The 24,013-nt window shown below is 41.9% G+C and overlaps 1 protein-coding gene across 1 annotated transcript in view; it reads right to left on the bottom strand.

The window, feature by feature from the left end:
• CUNH3orf20 (chromosome unknown C3orf20 homolog) overlaps positions 1–22,938 on the bottom strand; it is an 81,934-nt gene extending 58,996 nt beyond the window's left edge. The window contains exons 1-6 of the mRNA XM_045902173.3: positions 22,188–22,938; positions 21,279–21,933; positions 20,411–20,551; positions 12,642–12,761; positions 3,538–3,673; positions 2,207–2,494 (exon numbers count right to left, since the gene is read on the bottom strand). Coding sequence (XP_045758129.2) covers positions 2,207–2,494; positions 3,538–3,673; positions 12,642–12,761; positions 20,411–20,551; positions 21,279–21,747 — 1,154 coding nt within the window. The 5' untranslated portion in view covers positions 21,748–21,933; positions 22,188–22,938. The remainder of the gene's footprint in view (positions 1–2,206; positions 2,495–3,537; positions 3,674–12,641; positions 12,762–20,410; positions 20,552–21,278; positions 21,934–22,187) is intronic.
• Positions 22,939–24,013: the final 1,075 nt, after the last annotated feature.

Below are 24,013 nucleotides of genomic sequence, written 5' to 3'. Positions count from 1 at the left end.
GGCATAGGGTTTTCTTTTGGGGTGATGAAAAATTTGTGGAACTTGAGACAAGTGATGGAAGCATCACTGTAAATGCACTAACTGCCACTACATTGTATATATTAAAAGGATTTAATTTCCATTATGTGAATTTCACCCCAATAAAAAAAGGAGGCACTGATGTATATCACAATGTGGATGAACCTTGAAAACATAATGGTGAGTGAAAGAAGCCAGATACAAAGGCCACACGCTGCATGATCCCATTTATATGAACTATCTGGAACAGGCAAATGCAAAGAGGCAAAAAGCAGGTTAGTGGTTGCCGGGAACTGTGGGGGAGGGGGAAATGGGGAGCGTCTGCTTAACAGACATGGGGTTTGCTTTCAGGGTGATGAAAAAGTCACAGAACTAGATTGTGGAGATGGCTGCACAGCATTGTGAATGTTGTTCAATTATACACTTTAAAATGGTTAAAATGAGAAATTTTATGTGATGTACATTTTTCCATATTAAAAAAAAAATGTGTACCTCACAGAGTATTTCTGAGTGCTCCACCAATTCCTAAAGGAACAGTGCTGAGCACAGTGATTAGGTTTGTTTTTAATGTGATGAGTCTGTGCATAGGAAAAAAGGCTTTGAGGGATGTTTGATGGGATAATCAGCAGTTGTGGGAAGACATCTGGGAGATGCTGACAATGAAGGGAATGAAACACAAATGAAATGCATACTGGGATGGTTCTGGAGTCTGGTGCAAAGAGCAAACCAATCAGGGCTAGCAGCTTTCTGGCACTTCAGGGGCAGATAGGCCATTTCTACCTGAGAGCTTTGCCCAGCCATCTTCATGAGACCGGAAGTAACTGCTGAGCCCAGAAAATGTCTTCCAAACATTTTTCTCTGCTTACAAGGGATCCAACAGCTACACATGAGCTTTGGCCATTGGAACACAGTAACACAGAATTTCTCCTTCAAGATCACTGGGTCCAACTTCTTCCGCTTATAATGAAGGCAGGCAAGGCCGAGAAAGATGAAGTGAACTGTGCAGGGTCACCAAGAAGAACTAGGCCTAGAACTTAGCCTCCTGGGACTCGCAAAGAGGAAACGCGTTGATGGCCAGGATGTGGTCACTGCGTGTGAGTCAAGCATGCCAGTAGCAGGGCCTGCAGGTTTGGGGTTGTCCCACCCAGGGGGACCTTGGGATTCTGGGACAGGAGAGAGAACGAAAGCTGTGTTCTAGCCCACCCACTCTGTTCCTGCTGATAGCAACAGAATTCACAGACACAGCTTCTCGAGCTCAGGGAGATGATCCTACTCAAGGCAATGAAGAATCAGAAAAGGGGTAAGGGAGAGCCCATGATCCCCAGCAAGCAGCAGCTACCCTGGAAGGAGTTTGCTGTGTTCAATATCACAGGGCTCCCTGGAAGCAGGGCCGAACGGAGTGTGATGAATGGATTCATTTACAGTCAGAGAAACAATAGGACTCCTTTGACAAGGCGCTTAAATTCTGAATTCCCAGTTCAGTTGGAGAGGAGGCCAAATGAAGTGAGGGGGGGCTACTGCTGGGCAGCCTGTTTGACAGTTCAGAGAGCTCCCTCTCCTCCAAAGGTGTGGGACACTGAGTACCCAGTGGTTTTATTATTAAACAAGGCCCCCTTCCATTCCCCTCTCCTGCTCTCTGCCGCAGGAAACAATCCTGGAAGGCATAACAATTGTGCCAGGAGGAGGGCCCTAAATAGAGGTGAAGCGGCCCTGAATCCAGGCCTGGCTCTGCCACCAAATTCCTTTCGTGACACTGAAGTGAGTGACACCATCCATTACTACAAGGAAGGGACAAGGATGTCTGGCTTAGTGGCTCCTCTTTGATGTCTTATCCGACTCAGACTGCAGAACCTGGAATAAGTGCTTCACCCTCTCTAGCCTCAGAGCCTTGCTGCCAAATGGGCTGGGCATCTGGTCCAGCTCTGCTGCCTGTTGGGGAGTGGGTGACAGGACCCCTGCAAGGAACACAGGTGTCCAAGGTGACTTCCTGATGCATTGCTTCCCACCCAGGCCTTCTCCAAAGGGAACCCTCTCTGACCTGGACAAACGCCTAATATCCTGGAGAACCTGTCACCAGGCTTCTCCGGTCAGTGGAAAAGCCAAAGTAAATACTTAGGCTTATTTAAGCCTGGGTATTTTCTGGGGCTGAGTGGCTGGGGAGAAGGGACAGCAGTAAATAAAAGGATACTACACAAAGGAGGACCCATCATAGAAGGCGTAATGGAACTTGATGATCTTCTTGGATACCTTCCACTCCTGAGAATGCCGGGCGAAGTGAGGATGGTGGTGGGCAGGGGGCTGGTGAACGGTGGAAGTGGAAGTCTGAGCACCTGGAGGGTTAGGGTGGTGGGAGCTTGGGCTCTGAGCGTCCCCTTTCGGGGCTGACATTAGATGAGAGGGCACCTTTGCCCTGTAGTTGCGAAAGATCAGGGGGCAGGAGAAATTCCTCCCTTTCCACAAGGCCCTTTCGGCTTCTCTGCAGGGAAGGAGACCAACATATCTTCTAAGAAGTCACTTGGCTCTTAGTCACCAGGGACACTCTCTCTAGAGCCCCGGCCCAGTTCCCAAGACTCCCATCCCATTTCCCTGTCCCCAGAGTACCTCTGCCCACCCCATTCCCCCTTGCCCTTAAAGCCAGGAATTTTAGGAAGAACTGGGAAGGTCCCAGTACCCCTCTGAAACTAGTCCTTTCCTAACTTTCATCTTCAGCAATGGGGTGAGGACCCATGGAGTGGGACTGAGTACAGAAGGGGGACATGGTAGGGGGAGCTGGAGGCTCTGCTCACTCCCCACTCCTGAGGTTACAAGGAAAGAACTTCCTTCCAGAATATCACAGTAAGGGGCAAGCTGGGCGGCTTCCCTCCTCCCGTGTTCTGTAGCTGTATTAATAGCTCAGGGGAGCCCAAGACTTATGCCTTAAATGGGGCTAGGTTTTAAATCCTTTATGGCCCATGGTCTGAGTCTTTGGAGAAATACAGACTAACTTACTAGGACTCGTGGGACCCAGAATCATAGATATCATTAATCACCCATGTCAATGGTTTGTTTTTGCTCTGAAAGGATTTTTGCTGCTGCTATTGTTATAGGAAGACACCTGACAAATTATGTTAAGAAATAAATATTCAGAGCACAAAGCCTTAAAAGTGTAAGGAGCCCTGCAAAGGGTGAGGAGGCAAAGATCAGTGCCCTGGTGTCAGGTCCACCAAACTGTGGGACCTCTGGCAATGGCTTACCCATCTGCTTGGGCTGCCTCAGTTTCCTCATCCGCAAAATGGGCCTACCCCCTCTTCCTCATCAGGTTGTAGTAAGGACTGAAAAGGACTGTGAGTGGAGAGAGACTGGGGATGGGAGCACGTGTGAGGGATGGCCAGGACCCCTGTCACTGTCGTTGGGGGCACTGGGTAGCCAGTGCTTCCTGGCACCACTCAGACACTTCTGTGAATTCCCCTTCATGCACACACAGGTAGCTGGTGGCCATACCCAATTCTTGCATCTGCCCCCAACCACTGAGGCACTCACATATGGCGACACATCTCCTGCAGCTTCTCCCGGGCCTCAGGGCAGGGGTCACTGAACTCTACACTGTTGGAGGCAGAGATTCCGGCTCCTCGTTGGAAGGACGGCATGGTTATGTCTTCTACGTTTTTTGATTTGCCTGTGGTTGGAGAGGAAGAGGTTAGGGAGGAGTTTTAGAGAATGGCTTCTTAAGACATCATGCTCATGTGGAGATGAGGTGGCAAGGAGAGCAGGAGAGCAGCATCTTCTGACAGTCAAAATAATTGGGGGCATCATTCATGGTTCCCAGGGACAAGAGTTCCTGGCAGGTCACTTGTAACACAGAGACAATGCTCTGCAAGTCAACTAAGCATGCATAAGGAACAGACGTGTGCAGAGTGACGAACCCAGCCGTGTTTCCCCAGGATGGTCCGCATATGTGACTGTCATAGATGCTGAAGGGATTCCCTTCTCACACTTCTGAATAAAGTCTCAGGGCCACCTGGGTGGCTCAGTCGGTTGTGTCGGACTGTTGATTTTGGCTCGGGTCATGATCTCAGGGTCGTAAGATTGAGCCCCACATCAAGCTCCGTGCTGCGTGTAGAGCCTGCTTGAGATTCTCTCTCTCTCAGAGCTCCTGGGTGGTGCAGTCAGTCAAGCATCCGACTCTTGATTTTGGCTGAGGTCATGATCTTAGGGTTGTGGGATCGAGCCCCATGTGGAGCCCTGCATCAGACTCTGCACTCAGTGGGGAGTCTGCTTCTTTCCCTCTGCCCATCCCCCACTCCCCCCCACTCTCTGTCTCTCAAAAAAAAAAAAAAAGAAGACAGAATGTCTCAGTTCCAACTCAATCAACTGTAACACTTCTCTGATGTTGGCTAATCTCAGGCCTTCTGTGGAAGGTAGCGTATATTGACTGAGACTTGGATTGAAAATTTTTTTTTTACATATTGTGGTAAAATACACATCACAAAAATTTACCAGCCTTACCATTTTTACTGTGGATGGTTCCATGGTATTAAATACATTCACATTGTTGTGCAACCATCACCACCATCTATCTCTATAAACTCTTTTTCATCTTGTAAAGTTAAAATTCTTACCCATTAAACAATAACTTCCCAGTCTCCACTCCCCCCAGCCTCCAGCAACCACCACTCTACTTTCTGTCTCTATGAGTCCGACTACTCTTAAGTACCTCATCTAAGAAGAGGCATTTAGTATTTATCTTTTTGTGACTGGCTTGTTTCATTTAGCATAATGTGCTCAAGATTCCTCCATATTATAGCATGTGTCAGAATTTAAGGCTGAGTAATATTCCATTGTGTGGATAGATCACATTTTCTTTACCCATTCATCCACTGATCGACACTTGGGTTGCTTCCATGATTTAGCTATTGTGTGTATGCTGCTATGAACATGGGTATGCACTTACCTCATTGAGACCCTGCTTTCAATTCTTTTGAGTATATACCCAAAAGTGGAATTACTGGATTATATGGTAATTCCATTTTTAATTTTTTGAGGAAATGCCATACAGTTTTCCATAACAGCGACACCATTTTGCATTCCCACCCACAGTGCACAAGGGTTCCAGTATCTCCATATCCTTTCCAACTCTTGTTTTCTTGTGTTTTGTTTGTTGTTTGTTGTTGTTGTTGTTTTTATATAGTAGACATCCTACTGGGGATGAGGGAGTATCTCACTGCAGTTTTTGATTTGCATTTCCCTAATGATGAGGGATACTGAACATTTTTTCATATGCTTGTTGATCGTCTGTATATCTCCCTTGGAAAAATGTCCATTCAAGTCCTATGTCCATCTTTGAGTCAGGTTGTTTGTTTTTTCTGTTGTTGAGTTTTTAGAGGTTCTCTATATAGTCTGAATTATAATTATCAGATATATGATTTGCAAATATTTTCTCCCATTCTACCTTTTTACTCTATGGATAGTGTCTTTTGATGTACAAAATTTAACATTTTTCACAAAGTCCAATTTGCCTATTTTCTTGTTGCTGTACCATACCAAGAAATCATTGCCAAATCCAGTGTCATGAAGTTTTGCCTATGTTTTCTTCTAAGAATTTTATTGTCGTAGGTCTTGTACTTAGTTCCTTGATCCGTTTTGAGTTAATTTTTATATATGGTATTAGGTAAGTGTCCAACTTCATTCATTTGCATGTGGAAATCCAGTTTTCCCAGTGCTGTTCATTGAAAAGACTGAATGCCCCATTGAATGGTCTTGGCATCCTTGTCAAAAGTCATTTGACCATATATACAAAGATTTGTTCCTGGGAACTCTCTTTGATTCTGTTGGTCTATATGTCTGTCTTTATGCCAATACAATACTGTTTTGATTACTGTATCTTTGTAGTAAGTTGTGAAATCAGGAAATGTGAGTCCTCCAATTTTGTTCTTTTTCAAGATTGTTTTGGTTCTTCAGGGGTCCCTTGAGATTCCATATGAATTTTAAGATGAATTTTTCTATTTCTGCAAAAAATGTCATTGGAATTTTGATAGGGATTGCTTTGAATCTGTAGATCACTCTGGATAGTATTAACATTTTAACAATTTTAACTCTTTCAGTTCATAAACATAGGATATGTTTCCATTTATTTATTTCTTCAATTACTTCCAGCAATGCTTTGTAGTTTTTATTGTGCAAGTCTTTCATTTCCTTGGTTAAGTTAATTCCTAAATATTTTGCTCTTTTTTCCGCTATTGTAAATGGAATTGTTTTTGTAATTTCCTTTTCAGAGCATTCATTGTTTGTATATGGAAATGAACTGATATGTGTGGTGTTGTATCCTGCTACTTTGATGAATTCATTTATTCTAACAGGTTTTGGTTTTTTTTGTATGGAATCTTTATGGTTTTCTGTATACAAGATCATATTATCTGCAAACAGATAAATTTAATTCTTCCTTTCCAATTTGAGTGCCTTTTATTCCTTTTCTTGTCAATCTTGCTTTGCCTAGGACTTCCAGTTCTATATTGAATAGAAGGGGTGAAAGTGGGCATCTTTGCCTTGTTCTTAATCTTGTAAGAAAAGCTTTCAGTCTTCCACTATTGAGTATGATTTTTGCTTTGTTTTTCATATATGACTTTTACCATGTGAAGGTAGTTTACTTCTATTCCTACTTCACTGAGTGTTTTTTATCATGAAAGGGTGTTGAATTGTCAACTGCTTTTTCTGCATCAGTTGACATGATCATGTGGTTTTCCCCTTCATTCTGTGATTGAGTTTTGTGTGTTGAACCACCCTTGCATTCCAAGAATAAATCCTGCTTGGTGTCATGGTGTATAATCCCTAATGTGCTGTTGAATTCTGTTGTTAGCATTTTGTTGAAGATTTTTGCATCAATGTTCATAAAGGATATTGTCTGTGGTTTTCTTTTGTTGTAATGCCTTTGTCTGGTGCTGGCCTCACAGAATGAGTTGGGAAGTGTTCCCTCTTTTTTTTTTTTTGGAAAAGGTGAGTATGATTGTAATCAGTTCTTTAAATGTTTGGTAGAATTCACCACTGAAGCCATCAAATCTAGGGCTTCTCTTTGTTGGGAGACTTTTTTTTTTTAAGATTTAGTTATTTATTTTAGAGAATGTATGAACGAGGGGAGCAGCAGAAAGAGAGGGAGACAAGCAGACTCCTGGCCAAGCTGGGAGCCCAATGCGGGGCTCAACAGCAGGATTCTGAGATCATGACCCAAGCTGAAACCAAGAGTTGGATGCTCAACTGACTGAGCCACCCAGGTGCCCCTTTGTTGGGAGATTTTTGATTACCGATTTAATCTATAGGTCTATCAAAATTTTCTACTTCTTTCTGATTTAGTTTGGGTAGGTTTTGTGTTTCTAGGAATCTGTCCATTTCATGCAAGTTATGCAATTTGTTCATGTACAATTGTTCATTGTACTCTATCATAATCTTTTTCATTTTTGTAGAATAATCAGTGATAGAGTACCCACTTTCAATTTGTTTTAGTAATCTGAGTCTTATCGCTTTTTTTCTTAGTTGATCTAGCTAAAAGTTTATCAATTGTGTTGATCTTTTCAAAGAATCAATTTTTAATTTCAGTTATTTTTTTAATTCTCTCATTTCTCTCTGTGCTAATCTTTATTCTTTCCTTTTCTAGCTTTGGTTTTAATTTCTTCTTCTTTTTCTAGTTCCATAAGTTGTAAATTTAGGTTTTTTGATGTGATATCCTTATCTTTTTTTTTTTTTTAAAGATTTTATTTATTTGAGAGAGAGAGAATGAGAGAGAGGAGGGTCAGAGGGAGAAGCAGACCCCCTGCCGAGCAGGGAGCCCGATGCGGGACTCGATCCAGGGACTCCAGGATCATGACCTGAGCCGAAGGCAGTCGCTTAACCAACTGAGCCACCCAGGCGCCCGATATCCTTATCTTTTAATGTAATCATTTGTGACTATAAATTCCCCCCCCCCTTAGTACTATTTCTGCTGCATCCTGTAAGTTTTGGTATATGATGTTCTCATTTTCATTCATCTCTAATTTCTAATTTCTCTTGTGATTTCTTCTTTAATGTGTTGGTTGTTTAAGAATGTTATTTACAGGGCACCTGGGTGACTCAGTCAGTTAAGCATCTGACTCTTCATTTTCGCTCCGGTCATGATCTCAGGGCCATGAGATTGAGCCCCTTGTCAGGCTCTACACTCAGCGCAGGTCTGCTTAAAATTCTCTCTCCCACTCCCTCTCCCCCTGCTCTCTCTCTCTCTCTCAAAATAAATAAATAAAGAATGTATTATTTACTTCCCACAATTTTGTGATTTTTTTCTAATTTTCCTTCTGTTATTGCCTTCTAACTTCATCCCATTGTGGTCAGAAAAGATACTTTGTATGGTATCTATCTTTTTTAATTGGTTGAGACAATCTGTGGCCTGACATATGGCCTATCCTGAAAAATGACCCATGTCACTTGAGAAGAATGTGTATTGTTTTTGTTGTTTTCTAATTGGTTTATCATGTTATTTAAGTCCTCTATTTCCTTACTAATCTCCTGCCTGGTTGTTTTCCCATTACTGTGAGTAGGGTATTGAAATTTCCAAACATTATTGTAGAACTATCTTTAATCTGTCAGTTTTTGCTTCAAATATACATTTTTTTGCTTCAGATATTCTTATGGTCTGTCATTAGGTGCTAAACACTTATATTATCTCCTTGTTGTACTGGAACTTTTATTAATACACAGTATGCTTTTTCTCCTGTAACTTTTTTTGATTTAAAGTCTATTTTGTCTGATACTAGTATTGCTACCCTTACTCTCTTTGGTTACTCTTTGCATAGCATATCTTTTTCCATCCTTTCTTTTTAAAAAAATTTTAATTCAATTAACCAATATATAGAACATCATCAGTTTCAGATTTTTTCCCATCCTTTCACCTTCAATCTGTTTGAGTCTTTGGAACTCAAGTGAATCTCTTATAGACAGCATATTGTTGGATCATGTGTTCTTATTCATTCTGCCAATCTCTGTCTTTTGATTGGAGATTTTAATCCATTCACATTTAAAGTAATTACTGATGAGGGACTTCTGTCATTGTACTTTTTGTTTACTATATGCCTTATGGCTTTTGTCCCTCATATCATTCAATATTGTTTTCTTTATATTGATTGTCATAAAAGGTTTAAATTCCTTTCTCATTTGTTTTTTTTATATATTCTATAGCTATTTTCTTTGTGGTTACCTTGGGGATACAATGGAGATTACATTTAACATCCTAAAGTTCTAACACTCTAATTTGAATTTTTCCCAGCTTAATTTCAGTAACACACAAAAACTCTCCTCTTTTATAGCTTCATCTCCAACCCTTTCAGCCGTCACAAGATTACATCTTTATATATTATGTGCACCAAAACACAAAATAACAATTCTCTTAAATGTATTAATCTTTTAAATTACATAGAAAATAAGATTTGTACTTACCAACCAAAGTTACAGTAATACTAGCTCTTACACTAATTTTTTCTTTAAATGTATTAGTCTCTTAATCATGTAAGAAACAAAATGTGCAGTTACAAACCAGTTACAATAATACTAGCTTTATAATTGCCCATATCTTTACTTTTATTGAGAACTTTATTTCTCCATACAGCTTCAAGGTACTGTCTAGTGTCCTTTCATTTCACCTTGCGGGACTCCCTTGAGCATTTCTTGAAGGGTAGGTCTAGTGGTCATGAACTCCCTTGGGTTTTGTCAATCTGGGAAAGTTTCAATAGCTCCCTCACTTTTGAAGGACAGCTTTGTTAAAGACAGGATTCTTGGTTGACAGGTCTTTTTTTTTTTCTTTTTAACACTCAGGCCCAGTGCCTTGTGGCCTCCAAAGTTTCTGATGAGATATCTGCTGATGATGTTATTGAGAATTCCCTGGATATAATGATTTGGTTTTCTCTTGCTGCTTTCCAGGTTCTCTGTCATATAATGTGTCTTGGTGTGGGTCTCTTTGAGTTCATGTTATCTGAAGTCTGCCAAGCTTCTCTGATGTTTATACTCACATCTTTCATCAAGTTTGGGAAAGTTTTCAGCCAACATTTCTTCAAATATTCTCATTGTCCCTTTCTCCCTTCTTCTGAGACTCCCACAATGCACATGTATTCTCCTTGATGGTGTCCCACAGGTCGCTTAGGCTCCATTCATTTTTTAAGAATCTTTTCTTTCTGTTCTTCAGAGTCAATAATTTCAATTGTTCTATCTTCAATTTTGCTTATTCTTTCTTCTGCCTGCTCAAATCTGTGGGTGGCAATGTTTTGTGCCTATTGCACTTATTTTCAGTTATCCCCTTATGGCAAGTATTTGTTGGTATAAGGATATGGTGACATGAAATTGTGGAGGGGTCCTTCATGACTGAAATTCCAGAGGCATCTATCAAGGTCCACATGTTTCTGAGCCTCTGCTGCCCACCCAAATGGAGCCACGTACTCTCCCTTAATATATACAGGCTCAACTTCATGAATGAAAACTGGTTCCAAGCCAAAGCCACTACTCAGGCTCCAGCTGAGCCCTGAGCACCACAGAATGAAGTCTTCCTCACTGTCAGCTAGCCTCGGGGTTTCTGGTTGGTCCTTGGATACCATATCTGGTATCTGCCACCATGAGTGGTTTCTGGTCCCTTCCCCCACTCCTTCTGCCACCAAAGACCAGAGACTTGGACCCAGATAGCTGCTGGCTGACATCCTGGAACATCTTCTAGTCTGACCATTCATGTCTGGCTTGGCCCTAGGTGCTTTGAGTCCTTGAGGATGACAGCCTCTTGCTCCAACCAGGAACCATTGTTGACAGACTTCTCTCAGTTCTCCTTCTATAATGTTGGGCTACTTTCCAGAAATAGCTGTTGTCCCCTCAGGGAGTAGGCTTAACTCCTGAAGCCTGTCTGCTCCAAGTCTGCCTGGCCCTAGAACTGCAAAGGGGGCAGTTGGTAAGGTGTCATAGCACATGTGCATGAACAGATAGCAGAGGTCCAAAATTCAAAGTGGCTGAAACCAGAATAACTCTGCAGTATGTCCAAACTGGCAAAGGTTTTAGAGAAATGGGCATCATTAATTGTTATGTCAGGAAAATAAACATAAATTGGGACACTCCTGGGCAAGATAGGTCACATAGTTACTTATAAACTATTAGGAAAAGTTAACCATCCATTCTAGCATGCATGTGTGAGATGAATTTCTAAACACATCAAGAACCTATAACAAATGCAGCACCATGAACACACATCTAGTGAGAACAATGCAACATCATGATGAAAAATCACATCTTGGTGGGGTAGCAGAGGAAAACAGCCAGATAGACAAAGAGACCAACAGAAGGCATTACCCTCAAGGTCATTAGGAAGAAAAATCATGAAATCACTGTGTATCTTGAAGATACTTTGTTTTCTTTCAAAGGGATTGTGTTTAATATGGCCACTTCAGGAGTGGATATAATAAAACCAGGAGCACATAAAGTGGGATGCTAGAAATGATGCTGTGGGTTATTGAACCACAGTGAGAGAAAGTACATCAACAGAGGTAAAGGAACTGGAGAAATCAGACGGGGTCGCTGAATCTACTCCAAGCAAGGAAGCTGAAGAAGTCAGTTCCATTTGGGAAGGTATTCTTTGTCTTAGAGTCCACATGTGTACCCCCAGGATTTAGAACAGTGAATGTCAACTAGCAATTGTTCACTAAACATTTGGTCACTAAATGAAAGGATATAGGATCAGCTTGATATGGAGATGAGGCCTGGAGGAAGGCAAATCACACAGCCATCCAGGGGTGGGGTCAGAAATAATATCCAAACTTCTCAATTTCCAGCCTTACCTCCAGTGTCTGTGGGAATCGATTGGACAGTCTTAGAGCACTCCCACCTTATGTTGATCCTCCCACCATCTCTTTGCAAATACAGCCCTCCCTTGCCTACCCCATTTTTCCATCTGCCATCACAGCTGGTTGGGTAGGGAGGTGGGGAGATAACCAGAAGTTCCATGAGACCCTGCCCTGCCCTCTCCAGCCCCAACTTCCTTCTCCTCTGAGCTTCTGGCTGCATGGTTGCTGCTATACTGTTTGGTCTCATTTGCCACCTATTCTTTCTCTTAAGCCTTTCTTTCTGTTGTGTGTCTTCCTTGGTGGAAATAGGAGGGTCCTCTATGTCTTTATCTTCTTCCTGCATGAACTGGCCCAATTGGGACATTCTGTTAGGTCTGTTATCCAAATGCCTCTATTCAGATACTGGTTGCCTCACTTGCTGTGTGAGTAGGAGCAACACAGATCTCTCTCTGAGTAAAAGGGGTGAGTTTGGGATACTGAGGGGGTGGAAGATGTGGATTTGATAGGGATGTTGTCCCAGGTGAATCAGGGAGATGTTTAAATGATGTTATGTGAATCACATCACCAGGAGTGGAGGGCATGTAAACATTCAAATGATGAGACTGCATTGTGGAGTGACTGGGTTGAGATGTGTCAAAATTCATGGGACAGAATCTGTGTCAATAGCTTCTGCCAACAGCCAAGATGGCCATTAATCCTTCTTATCAGAAAACTAAAACAAGCCATCTCATCAACCTACACTGGAAATCCTCTATCCCCCTCTCCAGTTCCACCCCCAAAGATGGGCTGATAGGTCTTGATGGACTCCTCTATTACCTGTTTTCTTCTTGACTTCCCTTCCAGTTGAGAGAGAAAAGCTCAGACAGCCAGTAGAGGACTCATAGACAAGCTGGTAAGGTGTGTTCACTCCCATGGCTGGAGTGTTCATGGAGGAATCTGGAGTGGAAGACAGAGGGATTATTTCTTCAATTTTTCAATTTTTATTTTTTTAACCAAAAATGTAATATGGACTTTTTGTTCTAGTAGTATGGTAGAGTGGGTATTCTAAAGTGCCCTGGTTGTTACAAAACAACCAGATCTTAGAAGAAAAAGACTTTTTAATGTATGAGCAGGCTCAGAGTAATTAAGGGAAATCTTTGATATTCCTTTCTACAGTACCCCCCACCCCACTACAATATTCCTTAAGAGAGAAATGACACTGGTGCAGGGAGCAGGGAGTAGCAAGTACAAAAGGTGACAGGATAGCTGTGAGGGCAAATACAGATATAAGTGCTGCACTAGGTAAAGAGATTAACATTGGGCTAGCTATTCCCTTATTCAAGGCACAGAAATCGGATGCTTCTTCAACAGATCAGTCTCTTGCAGAATCACACTGTCTAATGTAGAATCATTTGATATCTGACCACTTGAGAATTAAAATTTAGTACCCCTGGGGCTCCTGAGTGGCTCAGTCAGTTTAGCATCTGAATCTTGATCTCAGCTCAGGTCTTGATCTCAGGGTCATGAGTTCAAGCCCTGCATTGGGCTCCATGCACCTACTTAAAAAAAAGTTAGCACCCCCATCACTAGTAGAAAATCTTGATCATCCTTACATAAACCTCATCAAATCATTTGCTCATTCTTCTCCCAAATATAGTCATTTCATTGGTTAGGCATGAAATTGTTAGGAAATGTTAAGCAATTTATTACAGTTCATTCAAATTCATAAAGAAAATGGCAAACCTGACCTCCTAAATAGACAAAGACTATAACCAGAGACTGCACACTGGTTGATGCACACACACAAACAATACCCTTCTCTAGTGATCCAAAAGTTGAGATCAGGACAACTTTCAGTACCTTCTAACTTAGCAGAAATTAACAAAAGCCAATACTGGTAAAGATAGGCTAAAACTGGTCAACCATGATGGTGTAGGCAAAATCCATTTAGAAAACAGTATTTAGCAAAAGCTGTACACATACTGAGACTTTCTGCTCCAATAATCCCTCTCCTAGGAAATCAATCTTGATAACCAATAGAAACTAAAGTTAGTAGAGAATGGTTGAGTTTCATTCTTCTGTATATAGCTGTCCAATTTTCCCAGCACCATTTATTGAAGAGATTGTCTTTTTTCCATTGCATATTTTTTCCTGCTTTGTCAAAGATTATTTGACCATAGAGTTGAGGGTCCATATCTGGGCTCTCTATTCTGTTCCATTGGAGTATATGTCTGTTTTTGTGCCAGTACCATGCTGTCCTGGTGATCACTGCTTTGTAATATAGCTTGAAATCAGGCAAAAGACCTCAACATGAGACAGGAATCCATCAAAATCCTAGAGGAGAACATGGACAGTAACCTCTTCAACATTGGCCACAGCAACTTCTTTCAAGATACATCTCCAAAAGTTAGTGAACCAAAAGCAAAAATGAACTTTTTGGACTTCATCAAGATAAAAAGCTTCTGCACAGCAAAGGAAACAGTCAACAAAACAAAGAGGCAACCCACAGAATGGGAGAAGATATTTGCAAATGACACTACAGACAAAGGGCTGATTTCCAAGATCTATAAAGAACTTCTCAAACTCAACACCCAAAAAACAAATAATCAAGTAAAAAAATGGGCAAAAGACATGGACAGACACTTCTCAAAAGAAGACATACAGATGGCTAGCGGACACATGAAAAAATGTTCATCATCATTAGCCATCAGGGAAATTCAAATCAAAACCACACTGAGATACCACCTTACACCAGTTAGAATGGCAAAAATTGACAAGGCAAGAAACAACAAATGTTGGAGAGGTTGTGGAGAAAGGTGATCCCTCTTACACTGTTGGTGGGAATGCAAGTTGGGACAGCCATTTTGGAAAACAGTGTGGAGATTTCTTAAAAAATTAAAAATAGAGCTACCCTATGACCCAGCAATTGCACTACTGGGTATTTACCCCAAAGACACAGATGTATTGAAAAGAAGGGCCATATGCACCCCAATGTTCATAGCAGCAATGTCCGCAATAGCCAAACTGTGGAAAGAGCCGAGATGCCCTTCAACAGACGAATGGATAAAGACGATGTGGTCCATATATACAATGGAATATTACTCAGCCATCAGAAAGGATGAGTACCCAACTTTTATATCAACATGGATGGGACTGGAGGAGATTATGCTAAGTGAAGTAAGTCAAGTAGAGAAAGTCAATTATCATAAGGCTTCACTTATTTGTGGAACATAAGGAATAGCATGGAGGACATTAGGAGAAGGAAGGGAAAGTGAAGGAGGGGAAATTGGAGGGGGAGACGAACCCTGAGAGACTATGGACTCTGAGAAACAAACTGAGGGTTTTAGAGGGGAGGGGGGTGGGGGGATGGGTTAGCCCAGTGATGGGTATTAAGGAGGGTATGTACTGCATGGAGCACTGGGTGTTATATGAAAACAATGAATCATGGAACACTACATCAAAAACTAATGATGTACTGTATGGTGACTAACATAATAAAATAAAATTTAAAGTTGCGTATTATAATGCATATTATACTAAAGGTAAGAAACCTGAAAACATAAGCATTTGGTTAATTATAGAACATGAACATTAAAAGTCTACATCCACTTAAAATGACAATTACTAAAAGCCAACATATAACTGTGTTGGCAAACATCTGTGTCTCAGTAAAGGAAACTGAGATACAGGAAAATGGCAGTATTTTAAAAATATATATGGAGAAAAAGAGAGAGAGAGACAGAGACAGGGAGAGACAGACAGAAGAACCACAAAGGAGATTGCAAAAATGAAAAATAGCTTTATGTAAAGATGGCAAGATTATTTGTTTCCTTTTTTTGGTATATATTTTACTTAATAATATTGCCATCAACTAAAAATCAAGGAGCAGTCTAGTTTTCTTTCATGACACGGCAGGACTGTATGTACTGGAAAGGAGAAAAGGCAGGAAGCAGGCTTACCACTAAGGAAATGCTACCTTAGCAAGGGGAATATTCTGGCTATAGCTTTAAGGGAAGACTACTCCAGAACTAGTTACAGCTTTGCTCTACCTCATGCAATAAGATGGTCCAGAAAAACAAAAGTCATGCAAAATAAGTCAATAGGGTTTGAATCTTCTTTTTAATGCCCTGTGAGGACTAATTCAAGCCCTTCCAGGATCAATGCTATTCCAAGAGAAATGGATCACTCCTTCTTTTATATTTTATTGGTTAGATTTTTTTTTCCAACTCTAGGCTTGTTTAAAGAGGAACACCTGGAACACACATGCCAAAAAGTGAGCGATTTCCTAGTGAGTGTAGTAGAACACTCTGCTAACGCAGCAGGATGCAGAAATCATCAAAGCCTCTCCAGAATTCAGCTCAGCTCTCTGCAAATTCTCCTCCACTAGGTTAACCACAACCCACAAGGGATGCAGGAAGCCACTGTATCACAGGTGAAAGTCTGTGATCCTGCAAGAATGCTCAAGCACCTTATGAGGTAGAATGCTAATGGTGACAACCATTTCCTTTTCAAGGTGAGGGAACATTACAGTCAAGTAAGAGAGCACCATGGGCAGATCTGAGGGTGGGTAGGTGGGCTAGGTGGGACTTTCCTACCCATGCAACAGACCATCAGGCAGTATCCCCCCGCCAAATGAAATGGATCTCTAAGCTCTACATAGAACACGAGGTGCAGGAATCCACTTATGCTGGTAACCATCTGTATAAATAGTTACAGCATAGTTAGAGGGCCTGTGTTATCAGGGCATAGCTGACCCTGAACAGAACCGGCAGAGCAAATTCCCTTAAAACAAAGACCTCCAGTTCTGGTAAATAGTGGGGGCGTGGGGGTGGGGAGTCCAATTGGAACTTTATCTTAGAAAAGGAAAACAAACTCAATGACCAAAAAACAAACAACCCAATTTAAAAATGGGCAGAAGACATGAACAGACATTTCGCCAAAGAAGACATCCAGATGGCTGACAGACACATGAAAAGATACTCAACATTACTCATCATCAGGGGAATGCAAATCAAAACCATGATGAGATACCACCTCACACCTGTCAGAATAGCTAAACTCAACACAGGAAACAACAGGTGTTGGCAAGGATGTGTAGAAAAAGGAACCCTTGTGCACTGTTGGTGGGAATGCAAACTGGTGTAGCCACTGTGGAAAACAGTATGGAGGTTCCTCAAAAACTTAAAAATAGAATTACTGTATGATCCAGTAATTCCCTACTGAGTATTTACCCAAAGAACACGACAACACTAATTCAAAGGGATACGTGCATCCTGAAGTTTATAGCAGTACAATAGCCAAATTACAGAAACAGCCATCAATAGATGAATGGATAAAGAAGACATGGTATATATATACAATGGAATATTACTCAGCCATTAAAAAGAATGAAATCTTGCCATTTGCAACAACATGGATGGAGCTAGAGAGTATTATACTAAGCAAAATAAGTCAGAGAAAGACAAATACCGTATGATTTCACTCATGTGGAATTTAAGAAATAAAACAAATGAACAAAAGGAAAAAAGAGACAAACCAAGAAAGAGATTCTTTTTAAAAAAGATTTGTTTGTTTATTTGAGAGAGAAAGAGAAAGAGCACACAAGCAGGGGGAGGGGCAGGGAGAGAGAGAGAGAGAACCCCAAGCAGGCTCCATGCTTAGCACTGAGCCCAACATAGGGCTCAATCCCATAACCCTGAGCCGAAATCAAGTCAGATGCTTAAATGACTGAGCCACCGAGGCACCCCAAGAAACAGACTCTTAAAATACAGAGAACACACTGATGGTCACCAGAGGGGAGGTGGGGGGCGGGGAAGAGAAACAGGTGAAGGGGATTAACAGTACACTTATCATGATGAGCACTCAGTAATGTATAGAATTACTGAATCACTATATTGTACACCTGAAACGAATATAACACTTTGTTAACTACATTGGAATTAGAATTAAAAATTTAAGGGGCACCTGGGTGGCTCAGTTGGTTAAGCGGCTGCCTTCACCTCAGGTCATGATCTCAGGGTCCTGGGATCGAGCCCTGAGTTGGGCTCCCTGCTTAGCAGGGAGTCTGCTTCTCTCCCTCTCTCTGCCCCTCCCCTTGCTTGTGCTCTCTCTCCCTCTCTCTCAAATAAATAAACAAAATCTTTAACAAAAAATTAAAAACTTAAAAAAAACTTAATAAAAGGAAAAAGAAAAAAAAGCATACTTAGATTGAGGCTAAAAAATAAAAGTTATCAAAATAGGGGCACCTGGATCGCTCAGTCAGTTTAGCATCCGACTCTTGATTTCAGCTCAGGTCATGATCTCATCATCATGACATCAAGCCCCAAGTCTAGCTCTGCGCTAGGCATGGAGCCTGCTTGGGATTCTCTCTCCCTCTCCCTCTATCCCTCCTCTCACGCTCACACATGCCCTCTCTCTCAAAAAAAGTAATCAAAATAACTTTCTTTTACCTTGTATTTAACAAAAATTTGTTGATATTGTAAGCGTACACTAATTCTTAAAAGCAATAAAAATGTGTCATTTTTTTGAGGTGGGGTGATTTTTTTCCCTGAATGGCTGTACAAGAGCAATAAAACATGAGTCCCTCCATGTTTGCCTTTGCAAAAATATCCAAGGGCTTTATCAGCTTTAATTTTTAACCCGTTGATACCCAAATCATCCTTTCTCCACAGAGTCACTGCCCCAGACGATTTTCCTGTTTCCAGCAGTTGACGAGTTTCACTCCACTTCGCCAGCATCAAAGGCTCTGTGTGGGAACTGAGCAGCTTTCCAACATCACTTCCACTGACTTCATGAAGTCCCACATTTTTTCCCCAAGGATGGCAATTTTACTATGCCATTTATTTGTACTGCACATGTATATTATCAGATGTTGAACCTCTGACCATCAAAGACATCCTGACAAACATCCAGTGGGCAGGGAGAGATGCTAGCTGGGAATGGATTTTACAGGTGAAGGTGAATGGTGATGAGATAAAATGTTTTACACTTACCCCACAAAACCTCCTAACAGTGACGATGACTTTTAGGCATTCAAAATGAACCTTTGAATAACATGGGTTTGAATTATGTGGGTCCACATATATGAGAATTTTTTCTGATAAATATGGTTAAGTACTATAAATGTATTTTCTCTTCCTTAGGATTTTCTTAATAGCATCCTCTATTCTCTAGCTTACTTTATTGTAAGAATAGAGTGTATGGTACATACACATACAGAGTACGTGTTAATCAACAGTTGATGTTTTCACAAAGGCTTCTGGTCAACAGCAGGCTATTAGTAGTTGAGTTTTGGGGGAGTCGGAAGTTACATGTGGATTTTCAACTGCTTGGGCAGTTAGCACACGTTGTTCAAGGGTCAACTGTACTTGTATATCCTTCGTGCTTAAGAGATACATTAGAGAAGAATGAATAGCTGTGTCTTTCAGATCCTGTTCCCCTACACCCCTCTCCAGAGCACACTTCCTCCAACTTTGCTCCTAGCACTCCCCTTCATGCTTTTATACTTGTACTTTGCATAATGTACCCATATGCAATTTACTATTTTTTAAATTTTATTTAAATAGTATTATACCAAATGTATCCTTCTAAAACTTGCTTTCTTTTATTTGCTTAACACTATTTGTTGAGATTTATCTATATGATATGTGTTTTAGTGCTTGTTTCGTTTTTTATTTTTTTTCTTTTTAACTGAAGTACAGTTCACATATACCATTATCTTAGTTTCAGGTGTACAATATAGTGATTCGATATTTGTGTACATTACAAAATGCTCCAGGGGGCGCCCCGCTGGCTTAGTTGGTAGAGTGTGTGACTCTTGATCTTGGGGTCATGAGTTCAAGCCCCACATCAGGTATAAATATTACTTAAAAAATATATTAAAAAATGTTCATCACAACATGTAGTCACCATTTGTCACCATATGAAGTTATTACAATATTATTGTCTATAGTCCCTATGCTGTACAAGTGCTTGATTTTTACTTCTTATTATGTTCCATTGTCTAAATGGACTATAATTTGTATTTCTCCTATTGAGGGACATTTAGATTGCTTCCAATTTTATTTTCCTTTGCCATTCTAAACAGTTCTGCAATAAACATTCAGTACAACTTGCACACGTGTGCCAGTGTGACTCTCAAGTGTGGCCAGTGGACTGCTGTGAAGCCACACCAGGCCATGACTAGATGAGCACGAAAATTAAAAGTAAACATTTAGAAAACGTTGTGGCAATTTGACATTGCTGTGACATCATATTTTTGAAAAAGGTCAATCCACAAGAGATTGGCAATTTTACAAACTGGTCCTTCACCACAGATAGTTTGAAAAGCACAGCTCTAGGGAATAACCTAGAAGAGAAATTGCTGGGTTGTAAGATGCTAGAGCATCTTCCACATTGCAGATACTATCAAACTGCTCTCCAGGGAAACTGCACCACTTTACATACTCACCTGCAGCATTTGAGAATCTCTGTTGCTCTAGAATCTGAGAATCCACCTCAACTCTTGGAGATGTCAAATGTTTAAACTGGGGATTTGACCTTTCTATCTTGCATTCTTATTGGTATTCTTGGAGCTTCCACCTAAGGGCTGAAGCTTGGGTACCCACCTTTCCCTATCAGTCCAACACCCCGGTTACTTCTCCCCATTGTGCCGATCAGGTAGTCAAAAGCCATCTCCTTGGCATTGAGGTGGAGAAGCTGGCTGGCCTCCACGAAGCGCCTTGTGATGTCCAGGGGATTGGCACCTACTAAAAGAATCATTGAAGCAACTCATTTTCCTCTCAGCACGGGGCTAATGCTTCCAGGAAAGGACCTCTGTAAATGGCCCAGGAAATAAGGGTAGAGAGAAGATCTACTCCTAGAGTAAGCAAGTATGAGGGTTTTCCCAATGGAAGGGTCTTGAGCTCTCAAGACTGATCAGGTGGCATTTTGCTCTCTGCCCCCCTTACCCTTCTCTCTTCCTACCCACAGGCCAGGGTACTGATGCCATTAGTATGGAAAATAACATCTAGAAGGCTCTAGAAGCATCTAGAAGGCTCAATTACTGGTATGGCTTTATCTACCCTCCATGATCTTGGGGTTACACCCTTACCATGGATGGTCCTGCTGACCACTAATCAGTCCTCTCAATTTACCCCCTCCTCCTGGGTGCTGCCTCTCTCCACTTCTGCATCATTTCTACAAACTCCACCCTTCAGTACCTCTGGCCTCACACTGTTCTCCACAGCCTCTTCCAGTCTGGACTCAGCAACGCTGGGGAAATGGGAGGAAAAAGTGGAGAACAGAGAGGGGTGAGAGGATGAGGGGTGAGAGGAATTGATGACTCAATTCCTACAGCAGACCCATGGCTGCCACCTATCCCCAGCATATCCTTATATACCTGTCTGGGATGGCTGTGGTGGACACACACATCAGTCTGGGCAGATCCTTCTGGGTTCAGAAAAAATGGAGAAGAATCTGGCAAGCCAGGCTTACCAGACACGGACTCCACCATGGTCTTCATCTTCAGTGTGAGCAGCTCTGTCAGCAGGTGGATAGACTGCCGCTGGAATCTGTGCAGGGTCTCCTGGCCAGAGTGTGCTAGATAGCCATGGGTGGGAGACTGGGTTAACTTGGCTGGCCCAGTGGATGTGGGCAGCAACTGTGGTGTTGGTACTGGAGGTGGCTTCTTTTGGACAGGGGCCTGCGCGGGGACTGATTCCATGAGCACCACGGGTGGGGGTCCAATGTTGATCTCCAGGCCCATGATGTCAGACGGGGTAGGCACCATGGGGTCGGCAGTGAGCTCCTCCCAAGTGAACTCAAAGATGTTCCTGATGCCCTTAGGTACAGAAATACCTGCGTTCCGGCAACTGATGAGCAGTTTGGAGATATGGGCCAGCAGCCTGGGCGCTGAGGCTGTGTATTGCTGGTACAATTCTCGGTTGCTCTTAATGTCAGTCATGTTGCTACAGTATACATCCTGCTAGGTAATACTGTCCATCTCAGACCAGATGGACCTGCAGCTGTAGAAAGTCAGAGCCCCCTGAGAGGTGACCGAGAGTGACAGTGCTTACCTAAGGTGAAGCCTTGGAGACAGACAGAATGGAAGTGCTGAAATAGCCTTTATAGGTCATTGAGCCAGCAGGTCCTATCCAGGAAGGATAAGGAAATAATTGATCACTCCTCACACAGGAAGGTAAAGGGATGTCCCTCCTCCTTTTTCTTCCCAGAGACAGCATCAGATGAACCCACATTAGTGGGTTACTTTGGGAAGGGCCTTGGGGATGACCGGATTCCAGAAATGGTTCCAGGGACAGTCATACAAACTGAGTACCTCTTGGAGGAACCCTGGGGTGCTGGAGGAATGGAAAGGATGGGGAAGGGAGAAAGGTTCCACTGTACCTTTTACAGTTAGAGACCTGGGAGTGGAAGATCTACTTGTGGTCTATGGATAAAAACCTGCAAACACAAAAAAGATGTTTTATTGGCTCTCTGGAGGATGCGGATGGGGTAGTTCCTGGTGGCAATGCAAGGATGGGGATGCAATTATTCAGCATGTATATCCAAGGGCAGATGGAAAAGAATGAGGAGAATAAATTTTCTCAATTCAATGACTAATATTTGCCACATTTCATCAAATCAAGGTCTGATGTAATTGATTGTAAGATGCACCAACTTATAAGAAAAAAAATATCAATTTAAGATGCCATTGACTATAAGAGATATCACAATTTAAGAGATGTTAAAATGGAAAAAATGCATACCTTAAAATCAATGAACTATAATAAATATTTTCCCACTTTAATAGAACTTCTTGAGGGCTCTGAGTGCTCATCAAGTAGACATATGTGGGTTAGCAGATAAGCATACTCATGTCTGGGTCAGCTGAACAGCACTAGGTGCTATGGTGGTTTTTACCTTGACATATTTCTAGACTGTGTTTTATTCTGGTCTTCTTAATATATATAAAAAATAGACCACTGGCTGAAGAGAGGAAGTGTGAAGAACAATTTGATAAGCACAAAAATGGCTGGAAAAATCCCCTAGGGTTTTGTAATCAGATCTGAAAGTTTCATTTATCTGATCAAAATGAACCCTGTAAGGACATTCTTCAGTCATATATCAACACACTGACAAAAATGTAAGGTCACTTCTTGATCTTGCATTACACAAAAATGATGACTTATTTCTCTTAATTCCTGAGGGGCTTTGTGAGAACATGAGCCTCTGCAAAAGATGCTCAAGAATCCAGAACACAGGAGTGCCTGGGTGGCTCAGTCAGTTAAGCATCCAACTCCTGGTTTCAACTCAGGTCATGATCTCAGGGTTCTAGGGTTGAGCCTTGTGTCAGGCTCCACTTTCAGAGCAGAGTCTGCTTGTCCCTCTGCCTCTGCTCCTCCCTCATTCATGTGCGTGCGCACGTTCTCTCTCTTTCAAATAAATAAATAAATAAATAAATAAATAAATAAATAAATAAATAAAATCTTAAAAAAAAAAAGAATCCAGAATATGTAGGAAAGGTAGACCTAAGAGAATCACCTTTGCTGGCATTTCCATGCAGTGTAGGCCAGTTGCCCCTGTTGTTTGACTTAAATGGCCCCAAAGGCAAACTAGGAATGTGCTAGGGGCCTAGCAGTGTTGACCTCTAGAGCAGAGGAAGGACTGCTGGCCAGGGCCTCTGACAATCCTTGTTACCACAGCCTTCCCACTGTCAATTCCACCTTCCATCCTGACAACCACTCCCCACCCTGTCCATGGTGCTTTTCTCCTGCCAGACAATCTTCATTCTTTCACCTTTCAAACCGTGTCCTCCGGAGCCACCCCAAGTTCACCCCTGGGGTACACCACCCCCGTTTACAGAGCAGGTTCACAGGCATGATCTGGTGTGACCACCTGGGGTGAGATTATTTCTCCCATTTCCCTGATGACGGACGAGACAGAGCTCCTAGTCAGGTGGGAGTTGCCTGTGTGCAGACTCCCAGCACAGAAGCTTTCCAAACACAGTCTGATTTCCTCACAGCCCTTGAACTGCTTCTGCCCATCTATCAGCAACAAAATCTCCAAGGAACAAGAGTTCCACAGAGCAAACCCTTCTGACATCCTGGTTTCCAGATAAGTGGCTTCCTATGTCTATTTGCTGACCCCCTGGCATCTTTATTCCTTCGCTTTGGAGACTCAGAAAAATACTTCGTTTTTTAAATGATAAGTCTGTAGAACAAAGAAACCAC

This window comes from Mirounga angustirostris, unplaced genomic scaffold (genome assembly GCF_029215605.1).
Source record: "Mirounga angustirostris isolate CCGP_5_RB_7025 unplaced genomic scaffold, mMirAng1.0.hap1 SCAF_1, whole genome shotgun sequence".
In the NCBI taxonomy this organism is placed as follows: Eukaryota; Metazoa; Chordata; class Mammalia; order Carnivora; family Phocidae; genus Mirounga; species Mirounga angustirostris.
This window is presented reverse-complemented; position numbering and strand designations above follow the sequence as displayed.